The 18,320-nt window shown below is 40.6% G+C and overlaps 1 protein-coding gene across 4 annotated transcripts in view; it reads right to left on the bottom strand.

Annotated features, from left to right (window-relative positions):
- The window catches only part of ccny (cyclin Y), a 42,920-nt gene that overhangs the window by 9,935 nt on the left and 14,665 nt on the right, over nt 1-18,320 (bottom strand). The window contains exons 2-9 of one of the 4 annotated variants that reach the window (XM_035142392.2): nt 8,744-8,818; nt 6,847-6,867; nt 5,057-5,091; nt 4,889-4,912; nt 4,145-4,245; nt 3,969-4,004; nt 2,501-2,558; nt 2,021-2,140 (exon numbers count right to left, since the gene is read on the bottom strand). In XM_035142392.2, coding sequence (XP_034998283.1) covers nt 2,021-2,140; nt 2,501-2,558; nt 3,969-4,004; nt 4,145-4,245; nt 4,889-4,912; nt 5,057-5,091; nt 6,847-6,867; nt 8,744-8,818 — 470 coding nt within the window. The remainder of the gene's footprint in view (nt 1-2,020; nt 2,141-2,500; nt 2,559-3,968; nt 4,005-4,144; nt 4,246-4,888; nt 4,913-5,056; nt 5,092-6,846; nt 6,868-8,743; nt 8,819-18,320) is intronic. The other 3 variants (XM_035142394.2, XM_035142393.2, XM_035142395.2) reach the window with 3 other exon arrangements.

The following is an 18,320-nucleotide window of genomic DNA, read 5'->3' as shown; positions in this document are numbered from 1 at the left end:
AACAACAATAATGATGATACTAATAAATACAAAACAAAACAGTAAAAGAAAATCATTGCATGTGTAAGTGTGTGTATAGGACTATAACTTTATTCACCCCCTTCATCTGGAATAAGTGTAAAGGTCTTTACGTAGTTCAGGCAGGGTAACCAAGTTTTTTTTTCTTCCTCAAAGAGCTTTTCACAGAAAATCTGATCTTCTCTACTTGATATAATGTAAAACATTATTGATCCATCTGCTATGGGTAGGTAGCAATACATGTTTCCATTTAAGATTTACACGTCGTCTAGCTCAAAGGGGGTATATGATCGATATGATTCTATTAAGCAACAGTGAAGTGTTAGCATTGGTCGGGGGGGTATAAAACCGGGCCGTTAGACGATCAGGTGGAACGTGATTTGAAAGATTTCAAAATTTCAGACCAGAACTTAGATAGATAGGGACAAGTCTAAAACATGTGGAGCAGGAGATTGTCCATAAAGATTTCATGCATCACTTGTCCCAGGAAATATCTTTGATTAAAATCTGATCATATTCTTGTATTTTTCCCAGAACTAATTAGGGAGTTAAAATTTAATTTCCCATGAATAATATGAACTGCAGGCTGAACAGTGATCTGAATTCAGGCCGCTCACTGTAGCTTAAAGATTAGACATCTCAGCTGACAAGTCTGGAAGAAAAAAAATTCTGGTTTGCAGAGACGCTGTATTTTTTATGGCAGAGTGGAAGATACTGTGCGTTCCACTTATAATTCTGTCTGAATCTGCACAGCAGCAGAACTGTCAGCATTATGTGACTTTCAAACTTGAACGGAAACCTAGAAAACTGTTGGAAAGTAGGTGCTGGTGAGCTGGAGGATCATTACCATGCGACTACTGGACAAAATGATTGTCCCTTCTGGTTTAGACGAATGGAATGAGACCAGTCTGGTTTGACTCGCCCGCTAGCACAGCTCTGGTGGCTAATTGGACCGGTCATGCTGGGTTGGGCTTTGTGCCTGTGGGGCCATGCTAAGCTATCTCTGTTGTGGCCCCGAGGCTGCCAGCACACAGCGCATGTACACTCTCATCTGGCAGCAGACAGAAGAAAGCTCGCGTGAAATGAGAAGCAGCCCACATGCTGAGTGATATGAATGCAACTGCACAGACACACACATCTCTACAAACAAGCACAACAAAGAATCCAGAGCCAGTGATGTTGCGGCAAACAGTAGCCCCGTGCAAGCAGACCACAGCCAAATGATTTCACAGCGAGATTTCTGAGCAAATATCACAGACGAGATTTGATGCTAAAACAGATCAACTGATCACTGTGCGGCTCAAATGTGGAATTAACCTTTGACCTCGGGATGAGGCTAATTCCTGTAACAAAAGATGTCCGCACTAGATAAAAAAAACTAAACTGAAAATTGTACATAATGAGTCAACAACATATTATTTTAACATTTCCCTTACTTTAAGGGTTATCTGCCTTATCTTGTTTAACATAAAAACAAGAATATAATAAGAAGTAAAACAGTGCAGTATAAAGGGGACTGCACAATGACTTTGATACTTGTTATTAAAACATTAGCTGCGTCTCAATTCAGGGACTACATCCGTTTGGAGGCTGGTTTTGAAAAACGATTGCGTCACACAGACGGTCCCATTTTGAAGGCTCCTTCAAATGCGGCCTCCAAATGCATCCTTTCATCCCCGAGGAACGAAGGCTCCAAAGAGTGTATCCTTCCTGGCCCAACCTATCCCAGGATTCATTGCGCTTTGGAGAACAACACGGTAAAGGAAAGTTCTTAAATTCCTAACTTGCCACCAGTTTTCTGTTACTTCCCAATTTTCTGTGAGAACTTAAGAGACACCTACTCTAGAGGAATATACAGAGCATTTCATATGAATCCAGAAGAAGAAATAAAAAGTCTGAGGGAGGCAACAGAAATAAGTCCCCAAAGAGGAAAAAACTAAGAATCAGGAAGCAACACTCCCTCCTAGTGTGAGCACTGAAACTCACCCACATAGACACTCACCAATGTGACGATGGCGCACTCAGCGGTGAGCTGTGCGGCGCTGAACAGCGTCCTGACGAAGCGGTAGATCTGCTTCTGCTCCGGGTCGTGTTTTTCATAATCAGCAGGAATCTCAGACTTCTGTGATGAATAAAAGATAAGAAAAATAAATGATATGAATACGAAACATACCACAAAATAATAATTGATCTTTACCACAATGGAAGCTGCTAGTTGAGTATTTTGCTTATTAATGAGCATTATTTTGAATGGTGTGATTTAGAGCATCGAGCAGACTGGTTCTGTAAATCCTCAGATTGAAACCCTGAAAAATTTAACAAAAAATACATGTGAATGATCCAGATGGCTCCGGAGATTAGGATAGGATTTCCCCACTGTTTGATCTGCGTGAGCTTATTTGCTGTTCATCTGTTTGTGTGGTTCGTCTTTTGATGAATCCTGGCAACTCTAGAAAATTGGTATAATGGAAATGTATCTTACCGAGAGCGGATGCAGTCTCTCGTCGAAAATGTCTAACACCATTCTTGCGTCGACTTCTCTGAAATGACAAACGGAGGGGAGGAACATCAGAGCATGACAGGAATGAAAAACAGATGGTGTGAAACTCATTTCATATCAGATATTGCCTGTTCAAAAAGTCATTTATGGGCATTCATCTGCACTTCAGACAACAAGACTCCTGCCAATAACAGTGGAAACAGACTAGAAAACACTGGGCCACGTTCAAGACCGTGTTTGTTTTCTCATCAGGTTTGTTCGTACCATTGATTCAATCCATATTCACCAAACTCTCTTAACTATACGAAATGTTCATGAAGAGGTGCACATTTATGATGCATTACCATATTCAAAAAAACTACTTCACAGGTCTAAGTATCACTCCATTTATAGGCTAGAATCCTTCACAAAAATGAAGAGCTTCACAGTATGGCGCTTCACGTAAAGAAAACAGACCATTTTAGCATAGTCAGTAGTTGTATGAGGGAAAGTTTGATTCTAGTTTTTATCTATATGTCATCAGAGAAGCGCAATTTTGTGAAAGAGATATTTTAAAAAAGTAGGATGGGATTCGAGTTTGATGCTAAAAAACATCTTTGAAAAGCAAAATGGCCCATGACATATATAAGAGGCAGTCAAGACAAAGTGACCGTCAGTCACAGAGGTGGATGAGAGAATATTAAACAGCAGGTGGCGCTACACTCAGTCAGGTATTGTAATGAAGCAACCTACGCAAAGAGCCTAAAGCCGCTCACACATGATCAGTGGTAAAATCGCTCCGCACTGACTCTGCCATTGTTTTCCTATGGGGAGAGAGTTGGCAGCCAACCAGATAGAAGGGCTTCCCTTGGCGTGGCACACTCCCTGAAATTTCTAGTCTCTGCACTCCCCGACAACTTTAAAAAGTATACCATCATCTCAGCAGGAAGAGTAATGTGTGACGAAATGTCAGCTGTCAGACTGGGCTAGTAGGTTTGTGAAAAGTAGTTTCCAAACGCTTTTCAAAGGCTGATACCCGTGTTGCCCTTTGCCTCCGCAAGTGTCTGCACCCCATGCTGCCCCCTACAGAGCATTGAGCGAGGTTTCTTATTGTGTGAGGGCACAACTAACATTGACGTGCCAAAAAAAACCCAACATGCTGATGAAATCATAAAATAAACCTTTAGAATCATGATGATCTAATGAACGGAATAATATCCACATGATGTTTAAGTTTAGTTGCTCACTTTGGTATCATGTTCAAACTGCATACAATCCATGAAAAAGATCATATGAGTGGTTCTTGCATGAGGCCCATTGTTTCTACACATTTAAACAAGACGACATTTCTTTGCAGAGGAATGGAGTGAGTCAGGAAGTTGACATTTCAACATAAGCCACAAGGGGAAACTCCTATCTGCTCAGGTTTAGCTTTGTCTGCCAAGTGAAGGTATGAAAACATGTGTCATACCTGTTCTTTATGTGGTAGTATATTGCAAGGGATACACTGTAAAGACAAAAACAGAAGGAAAAAGACATCACAATGCATATTAAACTAAATCCAGGAAAAACACTTGAATTAATCATTTGACATTAAAATTATTATATGAGACAACAAGTTTGTTGAGCTGTGTCAGATGAAATTACCATTTGATGGTGTATTTGAGGTTGGGTTGACTGACGGTGCTGTCGTCCAGGAATATGGTGGAACACGAGCTGTACTTTCGTCTCACAGGGCCTTGATGATGCTGGAGTTCGCAAACAAACACAAAGCACGCGCACACAAACACACACACGTGTCAACCTCTATTTCTGTCACACTCAGACCTGCTAAAACGCCTGAGAACGGCGATGAAAAGTGGGCCACCTGGAAGCCCACAAACTAATTCTGTCGTTCATCCGTCAGCATCTCACATGTTTGCATGCAGGAATGGCATTTATGGTGGAGTGCATCTTTCGAGAGCCCCTAACCTTGTTTTTACAAAGGAGCTGTCTTCTCATTGGCTCATATGTGCCAATTTTTGCATTAAGCATTAATTTGTTGTTGAAGATGAAAGTCCCAGAAATCTGGATTTGGCACTTGTATTTGACTATTTAGATGAAAAGTCAAATATTAGCTATTTCCTCCGGGAATTTAGTTTTTTCTTGCTTAATGCTTATTCCTTTCCAAATGAAATTCTTACTGACAGCATATCCTGAGGAGGAATGAGCAAAGATGAACTTCACCATTATTGGATGAAATCAATTCTACATTTCACTGTATTTAAATAATGGCATTTAACTACATATGAACACTGAGATCTTTTCAGGTTATTGAACATGACGCTATAAATGGAACCTGTGGGGTTGGATGATGGTGAAAGAAGGGCTGCGTTATTCTGAGGAGTTTACCTTGCTTTCCGAAATGTGTGTGAACTTGCAAAAAATACAAGACATAAAAATTACCACCAGCATAATCATAATTATCACAATTTTATGACAAAACCAAGAAATCAGTTGGATCTTATCACGGCTCAAATGAGCTTCATTAACTTTCACGTTGTGCTTGAGTTTACTTACGTGGTTGATGTAAAGGCTCTTCCGTTTTTCTCGGACTGAAAAGAAAAAAGGACGGAGGGACAAGTGTCAGTGCTGGAGCCAGCAGCTCAGTGTCAGTGCAGTACACCACCCTGACAGACAGGGAGCAGCATTTACCCAGGGTTCATAAGAGAATAATGGATGGACAGTTTTTTCCCTCTAATTATTCTACAGTACATTAAACAAAAGCAAAGCAATTTCAGCACGTAGCACTTCATATATTCAGAGACGCTGAAAAGGTTTTCTCTCCAGATACATTTGTGTTTTAAAGTGTGAAAAAGAGGGCGAACTAATGAATTAACTCATTCATCATTTTATCCAACACGGGTCCAAATTAAATCAAGCATAGTGGCCGTGCTAATGCAAGTGTTTTAAGTGTATTTAAATGTATTTCTGGTCAATTGCACTGTAAATTCTGTTAAATGGACTTGATGATTATTTAGTTTTTTTAGAACTCACTTCTCTGGGCTTTGTGTCATTCTGAATATGGCACACACACATACACAGCTGTATGTCAGCAGTGTGTCCATATGTGTATTCCCATGTGTGTGTGTGTGTGTGTATGTTCTCTAAGATGCAGGAAAACACACAAGAGGGAAAGGGAGACAAAGCAAACTTGAGAAGTGATGTTGTAAGCTGTCTGGCATCTCATATCCCAGTACTGACTGTCTCTCACCTCTCTGACACCCAAACAAACACACACACACACACACACACACACACACACACACACACACACACACACACACACACACACACACACACACACACACACACACACACACACACACACACACACACACACACACACACACACACACACACACACACGAATGCATTTTTCCCCACTGAGCGTGCTGCTTTCGAGCAAACAGCAGCCGGCTATTACATCATAAATAGGGCTGCAGATTTTCCTGAAACCACAGCTAAATCAAAATTCTGGAGACAGCCTGTGGAGCATCTTGTTAAGTTATACTTTTATAAAGTTTGACAACGAAACACATAATCCATTGGCACATCAGCACCACATGATCAAGTTTCAGAAACTGGTTCTATTCAAAAGAAAGAATCACATAGACTTGAGGAAACAATGAGATTGGTTTGAGATTTTAGATCCAGAGGGAGTGGATCTCCAGCGAGCACCGTTACTCCTACTGCTTATTCCAAAGTGTTTTTTTTGTTTTTCTTTATTCTTGTAATATTGTGACCTTTTTCTTTTAAAATTACAGCCTTATTCTCACAATAATATGACTCTTATTTAATCACAACTTTTTCTCGTAATTTTGTGACAATTTTTCTTGTTAAATTATGACTTCTTTCTAATTAAAGTACGACTTCATTCTCATAATATGAAGACTTTTTTCTTGTAAAATTATGACCTTTTTCTTGTGATATTATGAGTTTTTTCTCATTCAATCACAACTTTATTCTCAAAACATTAAGAAACTCATTAAATCAAGACATTGTTCTTTTATTAATATTACAACGTTATACACGAAATCTCAAGAATTTTCCTCCTCAATATGGCCCTCATGTTCAGGTAATAAAAGTGCTACTGACAAGAAAAGTAAGTCATGCAGCCCCATTCATAATAGTGTAACTTACAGACCGGCATGTACAAAGACAAAAACACACGCTGAAAGACACCAGAAGGCACATGTATATATATCCTGACGACAGACGACAATACAGATCGACACACATGAAGTGTCAAGCCCAAACACACAGTAAGCATATACCTGCCTGCTGAGACCAGACACAGTCATGCTTACCTCTTTTGTTGGACACAGCAACTGAAAAACAAAAGTCCAAGTTGTCTGTACGTTGGCTCATGACACAGATGCACAATGGAGTTCAATGAAATAAAGATTGCAGTGTACAAATGAGCCCATTGTGTGGTATCCTGTATGTGGTATTTATGTGCAATGTGTTGGGAAAGTAGGCCGGCAAACATTCACACAACAGCCCGATAAGGCTAATAAAAGAGCATGGAGTCTCAGCCTCTAAGATCAGATCAATACATCAGCCTCCAGGCTAAGAACTCCAACAATATTAATCCTCTCTGAAGAGATCAAATCTTCGCTGAGAGGTAATCCCAAAAAACAACTTCATCACATTTCAGTTGATAGGTGATATTACTGTCCGTCTGGAGGCTCCAGACTCAGTCTCTCTCTGTCTGACTGTAAAATAATGAAACGATCAAAACTCCCAACCACTGAGTCACAGAAAATCTGACGAAGAAGCAGCCGGTAGGAAACTATCACGGCAGCCTGCCTGCAGCCTCTAGGGTGGATTACAGGATGCTGGTCAATGGTACCACTGTGTAGCTCCACATCTGCAATCTCTGCATCAATGAAACAAACTGGCTTTCCCATGATGTAGCAGGCATGCATCTCTTGAACTGAATTGGTTACAGATTTTTTTCCAAGCTGTGGAGGTGGAATCTGCAACATCTTTGAGGATCTGTGCCAATTCATTAAAAACATGGATGATGGAAGGCACGGAGCTCTTTAAATGTAATTAGCTGAACTGTGTGTGCAGCATTAATATTTAAATGATTTAATCATTTGAAAACTTTGTGGAATTAATTTGACAGTTTGCATGATAATCCCTAACCTTGTTTACACATTCTCTAACAGACCAGTTCTTGTTTGTCATTTCATCAAGATATTAACTCTGAATGAGACACACATAATGTCACAGTCCTCGAAAACTGCGCAACACATTCCTCCGATTCTTCATCCTTCATTCATACAGTCATCAGACGGCTACAGGAATTGAATCCTCCAAAACAGAAGGCCAATAGAAACAGGTGTGAATGACTCAGAGTGATAGGAATCCCTCATTCATCTACAGCTGAATGCAGAAGTTTCATTATGGGCATTCAAGCCACCATCAAGCCACCGTCTTGCTTATGATGTGCATGTAAGTGTATTGCAGAGCGTCCAGGGAAGTGTAAGAAGAATTTCTGTGGTTATTTGTGATGAATGTGGGGGTTCAAATAAAGCCACTTTTCATCACTTTACATTATACCACACTGGAGCCAGACTGATTTATTGGTTTGTTGATAAAAAATTGGCCGATATGAGCCTTTAAAGGACATATTGGCATCTGGGTTGATGTTTGCCGATATGCGCCAATATGAAACAATGCCGAACAGATGTGCATTTCTGTTCACATTTTACATAAAAATCTGTGTTCGTTTTCGTAATTCAAGTTCTATATATGGTTGTATGTGTGTTGCACTTTATTTAAATATCAAGCCTTATATCACCTTTCTTTGTCACTGTGTTTGACATCTTAGGAATCATTGCCAAAAAATGTTCCCGCACTATATCAGTATCAGAAATGTTTTATTCCCTGCTCTTGGTACTGGCATCGTACCCAAAAATTCCTATTAGTCAGACTAGACTACACACATCAGGTCTGAGCAGGTCATGTTTATGCCTGGTAGAAAACCTGCTTTCACCAATAACCTGCATGTTTACTGTGTTCAGCCATTCTCTTCTGTGGAGTGATTCCAGTCCCATGGCACTTTCAAGGACTGTGCAATCCGACTGTCCTCATCATACTTAAAATACCACTAAATCCCTTCCTAAACCGAGGAGTGAAGAAATGTTCAGAGATTTGAGGAAACACAAGGTGCGGATAAAATGGAGCAGAACTCACCATCAGTTTGTGACTTGCTGAGGAAGATGGTACTGGCCCGGGGATGATCTGAGGGATTATACTCCATGGGCAGATCTGGAAAAAAAGGAGGAAAGATAATTTAAGTCTCACAGGCAGTTCTCAAATTATAGATCCATTCCAAACTCATTTGCAAACAGCTTCCTGTGTAAACAGTAGAGTTTGTTTCGTCGCTCATTCATGATCTTTCTATAGCAGCAGATGAGTGTGAGCTGTGGTGCTGAAGGCTCTAACCAAAACACATTGTGGACTGAAACCTTTCATTCTGAGGCTGAAAACGTGGGATCTGGCTTCAGGGGTTGACCACCTCTCTTGTAATAGACCGGGATGGAAAAACAATCTGTCGGCCAACAGTTTGCTGCACCAGCACTGTGTAAATGGCTGTTTGTAAATCGATGCCTTAAACAAACGCAGCAGAAAGGTATAGATTTGTTTTAGATCACAGCACTACACACATTTAAACACACATATACCGCCTAGCATCAACCCAGGGATAAGACACAAGCTGCTGAAACTGCAACATACACACACACAAGTTCTTTGAGCATACATGACGTCATCTGGCAGCAGGTTTGTATTTCCAGGTACATAACACAAGGGGTTTCCACTGTAGGTTGTCAGCTTCTCTGTGGGGTTTTTTTGCCCTGTACTAGGGGTGTAACGGTACATGTATCCGAACTGACAATTTACGGTACGACCCTTTCGGTTTGGTATGCACATGTACCGAACGAATGCAGCCGAGCAGAACTTATTTGTGTGCGTCTCAAATTCCGAATGACAACTTTAGCGAGGGACTCGATGTGCTGTCGGCTCGTGGTCATAGTGACCGCAGACAATCAGGAGTGTGAAACTCCTTCATCACTTAGGTCTGTGTGGGAACACTTCAGTTTCACAGTCACTATAATGACGACGGACAAAGGCGAGTGGATCGTACAAAAGCCGACAGCTGCTATCGGACAAGTAGCTGGTAGCACATCGAACATGCTGACTCGTTTGAAACGGCACCACCAGAGTGATGTCCCACTAACATTGGGAATTACACTAACATAAGTGGGACAAGGAAAAAATGAGTTCAGTGCAAACCCAGCTCCCCGCATCATTAAAGCTGCCGTTTGAAAATAATTCAGACCGTGTCAAAGCAATAACGAGCGACAAAGGTATTTTTATAGCACCGGACATGCAACCGTTCTGAAAATTGGACAGTTTGAGTGCTACAGCAGTTGTAGCAGTTGCCTATGTACACACTGTTCTTCCCAGTATCTGCCTTGTAGAGACCAGGACTACCTTCCCTGTCTTCAGCAGCAAAGCGCTCAGCTTCTTCGCCACTGTCGCTACATCGCATGCGTTTGAATATGGACATTTTTGCCCTAAACTTGGAAGTTGAAATGAAATTTAATATATGTCCTAATAACAGGATCAAACATGAAAGCAAAAATATCTGTGGAATTTATAGTAAGTTTATGTTGAATAACATTTATATATCAGTAGTTTACAGCTAATCATCTGCATTAAATACTAATTAAGGCTTTAAGGTTCGAACATTCACTTTCTCTATTGTACTGGACAGATTAGGACAGCTTTGTTTGTAAGTTTGACACGTGTGACATGGCAGATATTAAAACAGATATTTCATGACGTGAAACTATGTTTGAGAGCTGACACTCTCAGTGGTCATTTACTGTCTTCATATTTGTCAAAATTCAAAAAACTGAAAATGCTCATTACAGTCCAAAATCTGTTGGCATGTTTCTGCTAATCTTCTCCATTAATTACTGTGTGTAATTGGAAAATGAATGTAAAACCTATACAGGCTAATCTAAAGGAATAAATGTATGTCCTTTTATGATGAAATACTGAAAATGAGAAATCATTTAATTCTGTGCGGTAACAAAGGAAGCTAATTCTCTCATCTCATAGCCTCAGTTTGCATTTTCTTTCCATTCCTTCATTCACATAAAGTTGTGGACAAAAACACACCACCCTCCCCCTCCTGTCTGATGACATGTTAATACCAAACCGGAGGGAGCTACAGTAATGTCACCAGGCAGATGGCAGCGATGCAAAACCACTGAATGTATCAGCATAAGTTTTATGCCCCATTTATTTGCCCTGGTTAAACCCCAACGGACAAATCATGTTCAAGCAGGAGTTTTTATACTTACTGTTATAAACAAGACGTTTAAAAAGAAAAGTGGGGTATTTAGAAGGTTTTTGTAGCCTAAAGACATCACATTCATATCTGTGGATAGTGAAACAGAGCCTCAGTTGTTTGAACACTGGACTGGTATTATCCCTACTAGATAACTTGGATTTTATGGTGGTCAGGTCAGTTGATTTAATATCCTGAGCAGCCTAAGAGAAAACATTTATTGACTCAAGCTTAAGATTGTTACTGTGTTTCCATCTGGGTTAAGCATTAACTTCTAAAATCTACAAACCCAGGAACAAAAGTTATGATAATGCCCAGATGTAATATTGCGAGCACAAATAAAACTAAACTAAAAGACAATGTGCACGAGCAGGGTGGGATGTGGACCCCGTCAGCAGCTTCCTGGTGTCTTGGATGATGTCAGTGAAATCGGAAGGGTCAGACAGGACCAACACCCAGTTACACTAATAGAGTGAAAGACACAGAGACAAAAGAAAAGAGACGGGCTGGCAATGAGGAAGAACGAGGGCGAGAGAGCAGAAAAGTGATGAGACTGACCGTTCTGAAGTGTGACTGACAGGGAGGGAACGAACAGAAATGAGAAAAGAAAAAAGGAGGGGAACAGTATGACGAGTATTATGGCCATATGACAAAATTATTCTAGTAAATTTACAACTTTATTTTTGTAATTTCTCCTTTTTTCTTATAATATTCCAATTTTATTCTTGTACTATTAGGACTTCATTCTAGTTAACTTAAAAAATTACTTTATTTTCTTGTAATATTCCAACTTCATTCACGTGAATTTGTAACTTCATTCTCAGAATATTACGAGCCCTAATACACTAATATGAGAAAAGAATACTGAAGATGAGAGCATGGGTTGGGCAGAAACTGGGGAAAATGAGTCTCTTAAAGTACACTGCAGGTTACGCATGCAAGCCATCGCCATTGTGTCCGAACTCTTTTGAACTACTGTCTTTTTGTGTTGGAGAGCCACTTGAAGAGCCTCAAAGGACACACGCGCACGCACGCGCGCACGCACACACACACACACACGTACCATGATGTGGGAGGAAGTGACACACGGTGCTGAATAAAAGATGGGTGTGTGGGAACAAGCAAAGAGCAGCTAAGGAGAACTGAAGGTGGTTTAATGATGTTGCCCACTGCTCCACTACATTCATCACTCCTAGTGATGCATTCAGACTCAAGTAACACAAAAATCAGTCACAAATTACTGCTGAAAGCTGAAAGTATCTTTGCTTTCTTAATCACGGATGACGTAACGTTTTTTTTTTTTTTTTTTAAAGGAAGGAAGCCGACTGTCCACGGACCCAGGGTGTGTCCCTCACCACAGCCCTCGTCAGTGACCTCCTGTGTGGTTCCAACCTCCCCTGTTTTCTCTCCCTTTCTCCAACCTGGGGGAGACGCAAGCACCCAACTTCCTGCATTTCAGGAAGCGGAGAGGAAGCGAAGCAGGGGGTGGCGGTTACACATTGTTAGGGAGGTAGGCTAAACAAAGAGGGGAGGGATTAGGTCAGTGTGTATAGATTTAAGACAGACGTGGATTAACTTCCACCACTTCCCCAGCAGAACACACCTATTATGTGGAAAGACGAAGGACAAAATCAAAAGCAAGAGCAGCTACAAGTCACTACTTTTCTTCTGCCACATGGTTTTCTTCATCTCCTAGCTGTTTCCCTTATGCAAGCTCGATGCCCATTCAAATGTTCCATTCCAAATAATGGAAATCTATCATCTGGACATTGTCCTGTCAAAAACTGCACAATAACACAATTATTGACCAGTTCTTCAAAATGCTTCATATGTGGCCCAGGAAACATTTGTGTTTACACAGCTAAAGCTGGGTGCGTTCAGACTTGCACATAGCGCTGGCCAATTGTGATCGGATCACTCCGGACAGATGTTAATACTAAAGTCAAAACTGGTTCAGCGATTCTTAATTTCTGTTTTAAAATGACAGCATATTTGAGATACAATGCACTTTAGAGTAAATGTTAGGAATCATAAAAGATACAAAAATGGTTCCTGGCATTTAATAACTACTGGATATTTAGCTTACAGTTAATTCTGATTCACGGTCAAGAAATGATATTTATATTCACTACTAACGTATAATTGTTTATCGTTTATTGGTCAGGTCCAACACATCAAACAGTCAGTAACTTGTTGTTCGGGGGGGAACCTGGGCCTCAACCACAAACCCCCCGAAACATTCCCCACAACAAGCTGCATCCACCTGCAGAGGAAACCGACACCCTTCATGTTGCTGTTGGTTACATTGTGAACAATGACATCTGTATTGGCATGGTTAGCGGTTAGCTGGCACGCTGCCTGCCTGCACTCGGGCCCTGTTATGAGGGTTCCCTCAGATTGCAACATCAGTCCAGACAGGAAGGCCTATTGATGATTTTTGGCTGATTTTTAGGGAGAGGGGGGGGGCATCCAGATGGCACAGCATGGCACGGCCCTGCTGTCAACAGCATGCTATCAAGCAACACGCCCACACGGATAAGGAGCACACAGTACATCTTGTGAAAAGAGCACAAGATGTAGTTTGTGTTTGAAAATAGATCAATTAAAAGGAATGTCGTGTTGCATTAGATCAGACTGTTGTGTCTGTTACCAAGGTTTCTACAGAGAGGTCCGCGCACGAGGCCGAGCAAAGCAAAGCAATCCTCAGGTTGTATGAGGATCTTCCCTTTTTTCTTCTAATCAATGTTGTAAATACTGATATTTTGCTAATGTGCTCAGCTACACGTGGCATCTATTGCCCTTATGTCCGTCCTGGGAGAGGGATCCCTCACATGTGGCTCTCTCTGAGGTTTCTATGTTTTTTACTCTTGTTGAGGGTTAAGGGCAGAGGATGTCGCTCCTTGTTAAGCCCTATGAGACAAATTGCGATTTGTGAATACGGACTATACAAATAAATTTGATTTGATCTACCTTGAAGGATTTACTCTCTCTTGAATCTCATCCATCGGCTCTCTAGTGTAAAATCGGGCCTCTTGAGTGCAGCTGTGAGCGGCAAAGCAAAACGGTTTTCATCTCATACGTATCACAGTGTGAACTTTGCGACCTCTGCACCACATGACATTGTGAGCTGGCCCTGATAACAGTCCCGTGTGTGTGTGTGTGTGTGTGTGTGTGTGTGTGTGTGTGTGTGTGTGTGTGTGTGTGTATGACAACGGCGTTAACAAACACAGTGGGCACTGTGAGTGAAAAAGGATAGAGTTTGAATGTGTGGGGCAGGTGAATACAGTTAAGTGTTTCTCTCATTGGACAGAAAACCACTTTGCAGAATACAGCAGGGATATGGATGGTGTAATATTATCAGCTCCTGCTGTGGGATTAACTCTGCACCTTTCTAGCAATGTCTCATCTGTGTTATGGCATTTAACGCTGTGTCACTTTGCCGTTTTCAGACATTCCCAGTGGATAAAGTCCGGAGAAATGGGTCCTGACTATATCCGCAGTTTTCCTTTCACACATGCTCAACACAGCGGGAGGTTCTCTGCACAGATGCTTTCACAATAGCAACAAATCCTCCGCATTATTCAGGCGAGAGTTGGAGCAGCCGGGTGAGAGCAGGCAGAGGCAGGGAAGTAACATATTCATTCCGCTGCGGTGATGACCTGATTTTGTTTACAGCACATCAACACCGTTGTCGGCTCTTATAACCACAAACTCTCGTGACATCTTTGCCTGTGTCTTCTAGGTGTATGGCTCTGCTTTTTCACCCAGTGATATCTGTTTTCTTTTTGTTTTGTTTTTTGCGTCTGTCGCGGGTTAGAAGCGCCATCAACCCCATTCCACCCACTCCAGTGGTGGATATCCAGCAGTGCGCTTACATCGGTCTTTCTGCTGACTTTATACTACAGGGCTAGGTGGAGAAAGTCCTCAGATAATCTGAAGGCTCTCATTTGCGTTCACACATGCACCTCCTCCAGAGAACGTGCAGAGAATCAGTGCAAGCAGCTTATGATACAGCTACTGTGTTTACATCTGTACTTATTTATGTGATAAGTAGGGCTGCAATTAATGATTATTGTTGTCAATTAATTTGTTGATTATTTTCTTGATTTATCGATTAGTTGTTAATAAAATGTCCGAAAATGATATATATATATTATATAAAATATATATATTAAACTGGTTTCCCCAAGCCTGAAATGGCCTCCTCAGATGTCTTATTTTGACCACAAACTAAAGATATTCAGAGAATTTAGATTTTTTTTTCATTAGAAAAACACACATTACACATTAATTTAGTAGTAGGTGAGACTCCTATACTGGAGTCCTGCTCAATTAGACACACTCACAGAGTGTCATCAGTTTTTTCATAATTTAGGCTGACAAATCATACCTGCATTCATTGATGCATCAAAATGCATACAGGTTGGCAGGCTTGGGAATTGATTGATTGATCAGGAATTCCTCTCAGTACTGAGGAATGATATAAATTAAAACAAGCTTTATCACTTATATCCGGACCACAAACTGAAAATGAGTTATTTAAATATCTGGTTTAATATACTGTTACGTGACTAATGGGCAAAACCAAATGAATGGGAACCAAATAAACCTTTAATTTTAACTTATTCCGACCCAAAGTCCAATAGAACAACTCCCAGCAGCACGATCATAACTCTCCCTCGCAACTTGAACCACCCCTGAGCTTGTATCATTGATTGCAGACGCAGGCCAAACCCTGTGCAGAGATGCAGACGCAGAGAAAAAGAGCTGAGCTCTTATCACGGAAAAAAGCCGACGGGGACAAGAAGATGGAAGGGAGTGAGCTGAGAAAGATTTCACCTGAAATCCACAGAAAACATAATCCCATTTTCTTGGCTTTAATGAAACTCACCCAAATCACAACATACATTATCTCAGGGCACTTACATGGTGAGGTCATATCAATATTATAAAAAGAAACCCAATTGTTCCCACAATGATTTTAACACTTGGGGGAAGTGGAGAAAAAAAACTACAGGAAGAAACAGAATCAGCCTGAACCGCTTGTATTCAGAGGAGAGAAGAGGGGGAGAGAGGTGGGGAAAGGAGAGGAGGGAAGAGAGACCATAAAGTTGTGTTACTGTTATATAACAAGTGCCATACTAGTAGTTATAATGGCAATAATAATAGAGATACTTGTGGATGGAATAATCTTCTTAATAATAACTGCGAGAATGACAGCAGCACTAACAAGTGAAAGAATATAATATTTAAGTAGAATCAGAAGTCAGTCAATGCTTCAATGATTAACAAACAATAAATAAATTGCCAAGGATAATTGTATTTTTCTATATCTCTGTGCTTGTTTGAAAATTCTGTTTAGTTGAGGCATTAGAGAGGCAGTGAAAACCACTGGAGAGCAGGGTAAAAATACCACAGACTGGAGGAGACACAGAAGACCTGCCAGTCAAGTTGGGACTGAGTTAAAAATGTTTCCTTCCACTTCCACATTAGGTCACTTCAGCAGCGGGTAATTCTGTCTTTCCTTCTTGAATGTGCTTGAAAACTATGATGAGTGTCTGTTCTCTTTGGGAGTTATCAATACAATAAAAGTATAGTCAGACATTATACCTTCAGCTTTAGTACATATTGTACTGTATGTTGTCAAAAGATAAGGAGCCTATACATCCATGCTAGTGGCACTGTAAAGCTAGTTACATGTGTACTTTGAGCCAAATGCTAAGGTCAGCATGCCAACACCTCACCGTGACAAAGGTATAATATTTGCAATGTTACCAGGAATTTGGCCAAAAAGCAAATAAAAAATGTTGGTCAGGTCAAAGCAAAACGTTGACCTGACGCTGGCTACCATTTAAACCAGATGTTGGGAAAGAGTGTTTGAACCAAAATACATGTGCAAGAGGAAAAGTCAAAGGAACACCAGGATTCATCCTCTGGGTACCATGAATATCTCTAAGAAATTATTTGTCAATCCATCCACTAGATCCGGAAATAGTTCAACCTGAAGCAAAGTGGTTGACCATTAATCATTTATTCATTCAGAGGATTTATTATATTTGTAAAATATAATGAATGCAATAGTAAGTGAGATATTTAAAAAATCTGGACCCTCTCCCACTGCTCTGTATACACACACACAAATAAGTACAATAAAAGGTCAAAGTGTAAAGGATACATAAGCAAACAAACACACACACCTCCTGTCTGCCTGCACAGCCACGTCCTGTTCTGAGAGGGGAAGACATCCTGGACTCACAGGAGGAAAAACCTGGTAGAGCCTTACAGGTCCATGTTGGAGGGTTACATTAAATCACCTTGTCACTTACATTTCTTGTGATGCCAAAATTAAATACGATTCCAGTCTAAATACCTCGATAGTGATTCTGCAATGATTCCACGTTGGCAAAAACCTAAAACATCAGGAGAAGTAATGGAATAATATATGAGAGAACCTTGAAGAGGGACCTGTTCTCACTTTTTGACCTAACCTGACTCCTTAAACTAGAAAATCTTCTAGGTAAATATCAGACCTCCACCAAGACGGTGGTTCAGTTTTGTGCACTAGTGTGCAGGATTATTCTGAAAAGGACAACTGATGCGAAACAAAGCAAAAGGACCATTAATGCACATAAACCACATACAACTTATAACAAGTTATTTGTCTGTAAATGCTTCTCGATACGTGCTGAGAAGCTTTGTTGATATACCAAGGGGACAAAAGTAGCAGCAGGGAATGATGTTACAAGGGCAGAGAGATGAGAAAAAGAAAAGTTGTTGCAAAGGCAAAGACAGAGAGCCTACACTCAGAATTGTTATTGACATTTCATTTACAGTTAGGTTATAAAAAGTAATGGCAGCTATTACACCTCCATCTGCTCACTGTAGAGTTGTGTATAAAAACGAAAGAGTTATTTTCATATCGTTTCTCATTGCCCAATATGAAACACTGCTGTCCTTGATGACACGTCATGTTGCTCATATTCATATGTTCGACTGTTTAATTAGAAATTTCTACATGTGAAATTGTTGAATCTGTAGTTGAGGAACAGGATTTTGGGGCCGGAAGCCTTCTGGTTTCGGTTTCTGTTTTTAGTTTGACCAATCAGGTTTGAGCATGCTTTGGTTGCCTGCGCAGGTAAACAGGCTGTGTGGAGAGCAAAAGAGGTGGAACACATTGACAGAGATTCATTGGTCATCGGCTTGTTCATTTATCCGCATTTAAAATGTCTCGGAATATTAAAAAAAACTACAACAAGTATCGCTAGTCGGACTGCAAACAGTGTACGACAAAGAGAAGGTGGAGTCTACAATGGAAGCACCAAAATATTGTCCGTAGCCCCCAGAGAATTCAACATCAGATGATGGTTGACGGGCTCCGATGTTGGTTAAAAAAAAGAACAGGGATACATA

Source organism: Hippoglossus stenolepis, chromosome 19, assembly GCF_022539355.2.
Source record: "Hippoglossus stenolepis isolate QCI-W04-F060 chromosome 19, HSTE1.2, whole genome shotgun sequence".
NCBI classification, from domain to species: domain Eukaryota; kingdom Metazoa; phylum Chordata; class Actinopteri; order Pleuronectiformes; family Pleuronectidae; genus Hippoglossus; species Hippoglossus stenolepis.
Note: the sequence above shows the minus strand (reverse complement) of the source record. Positions and strands in the feature narration are given on the sequence as shown.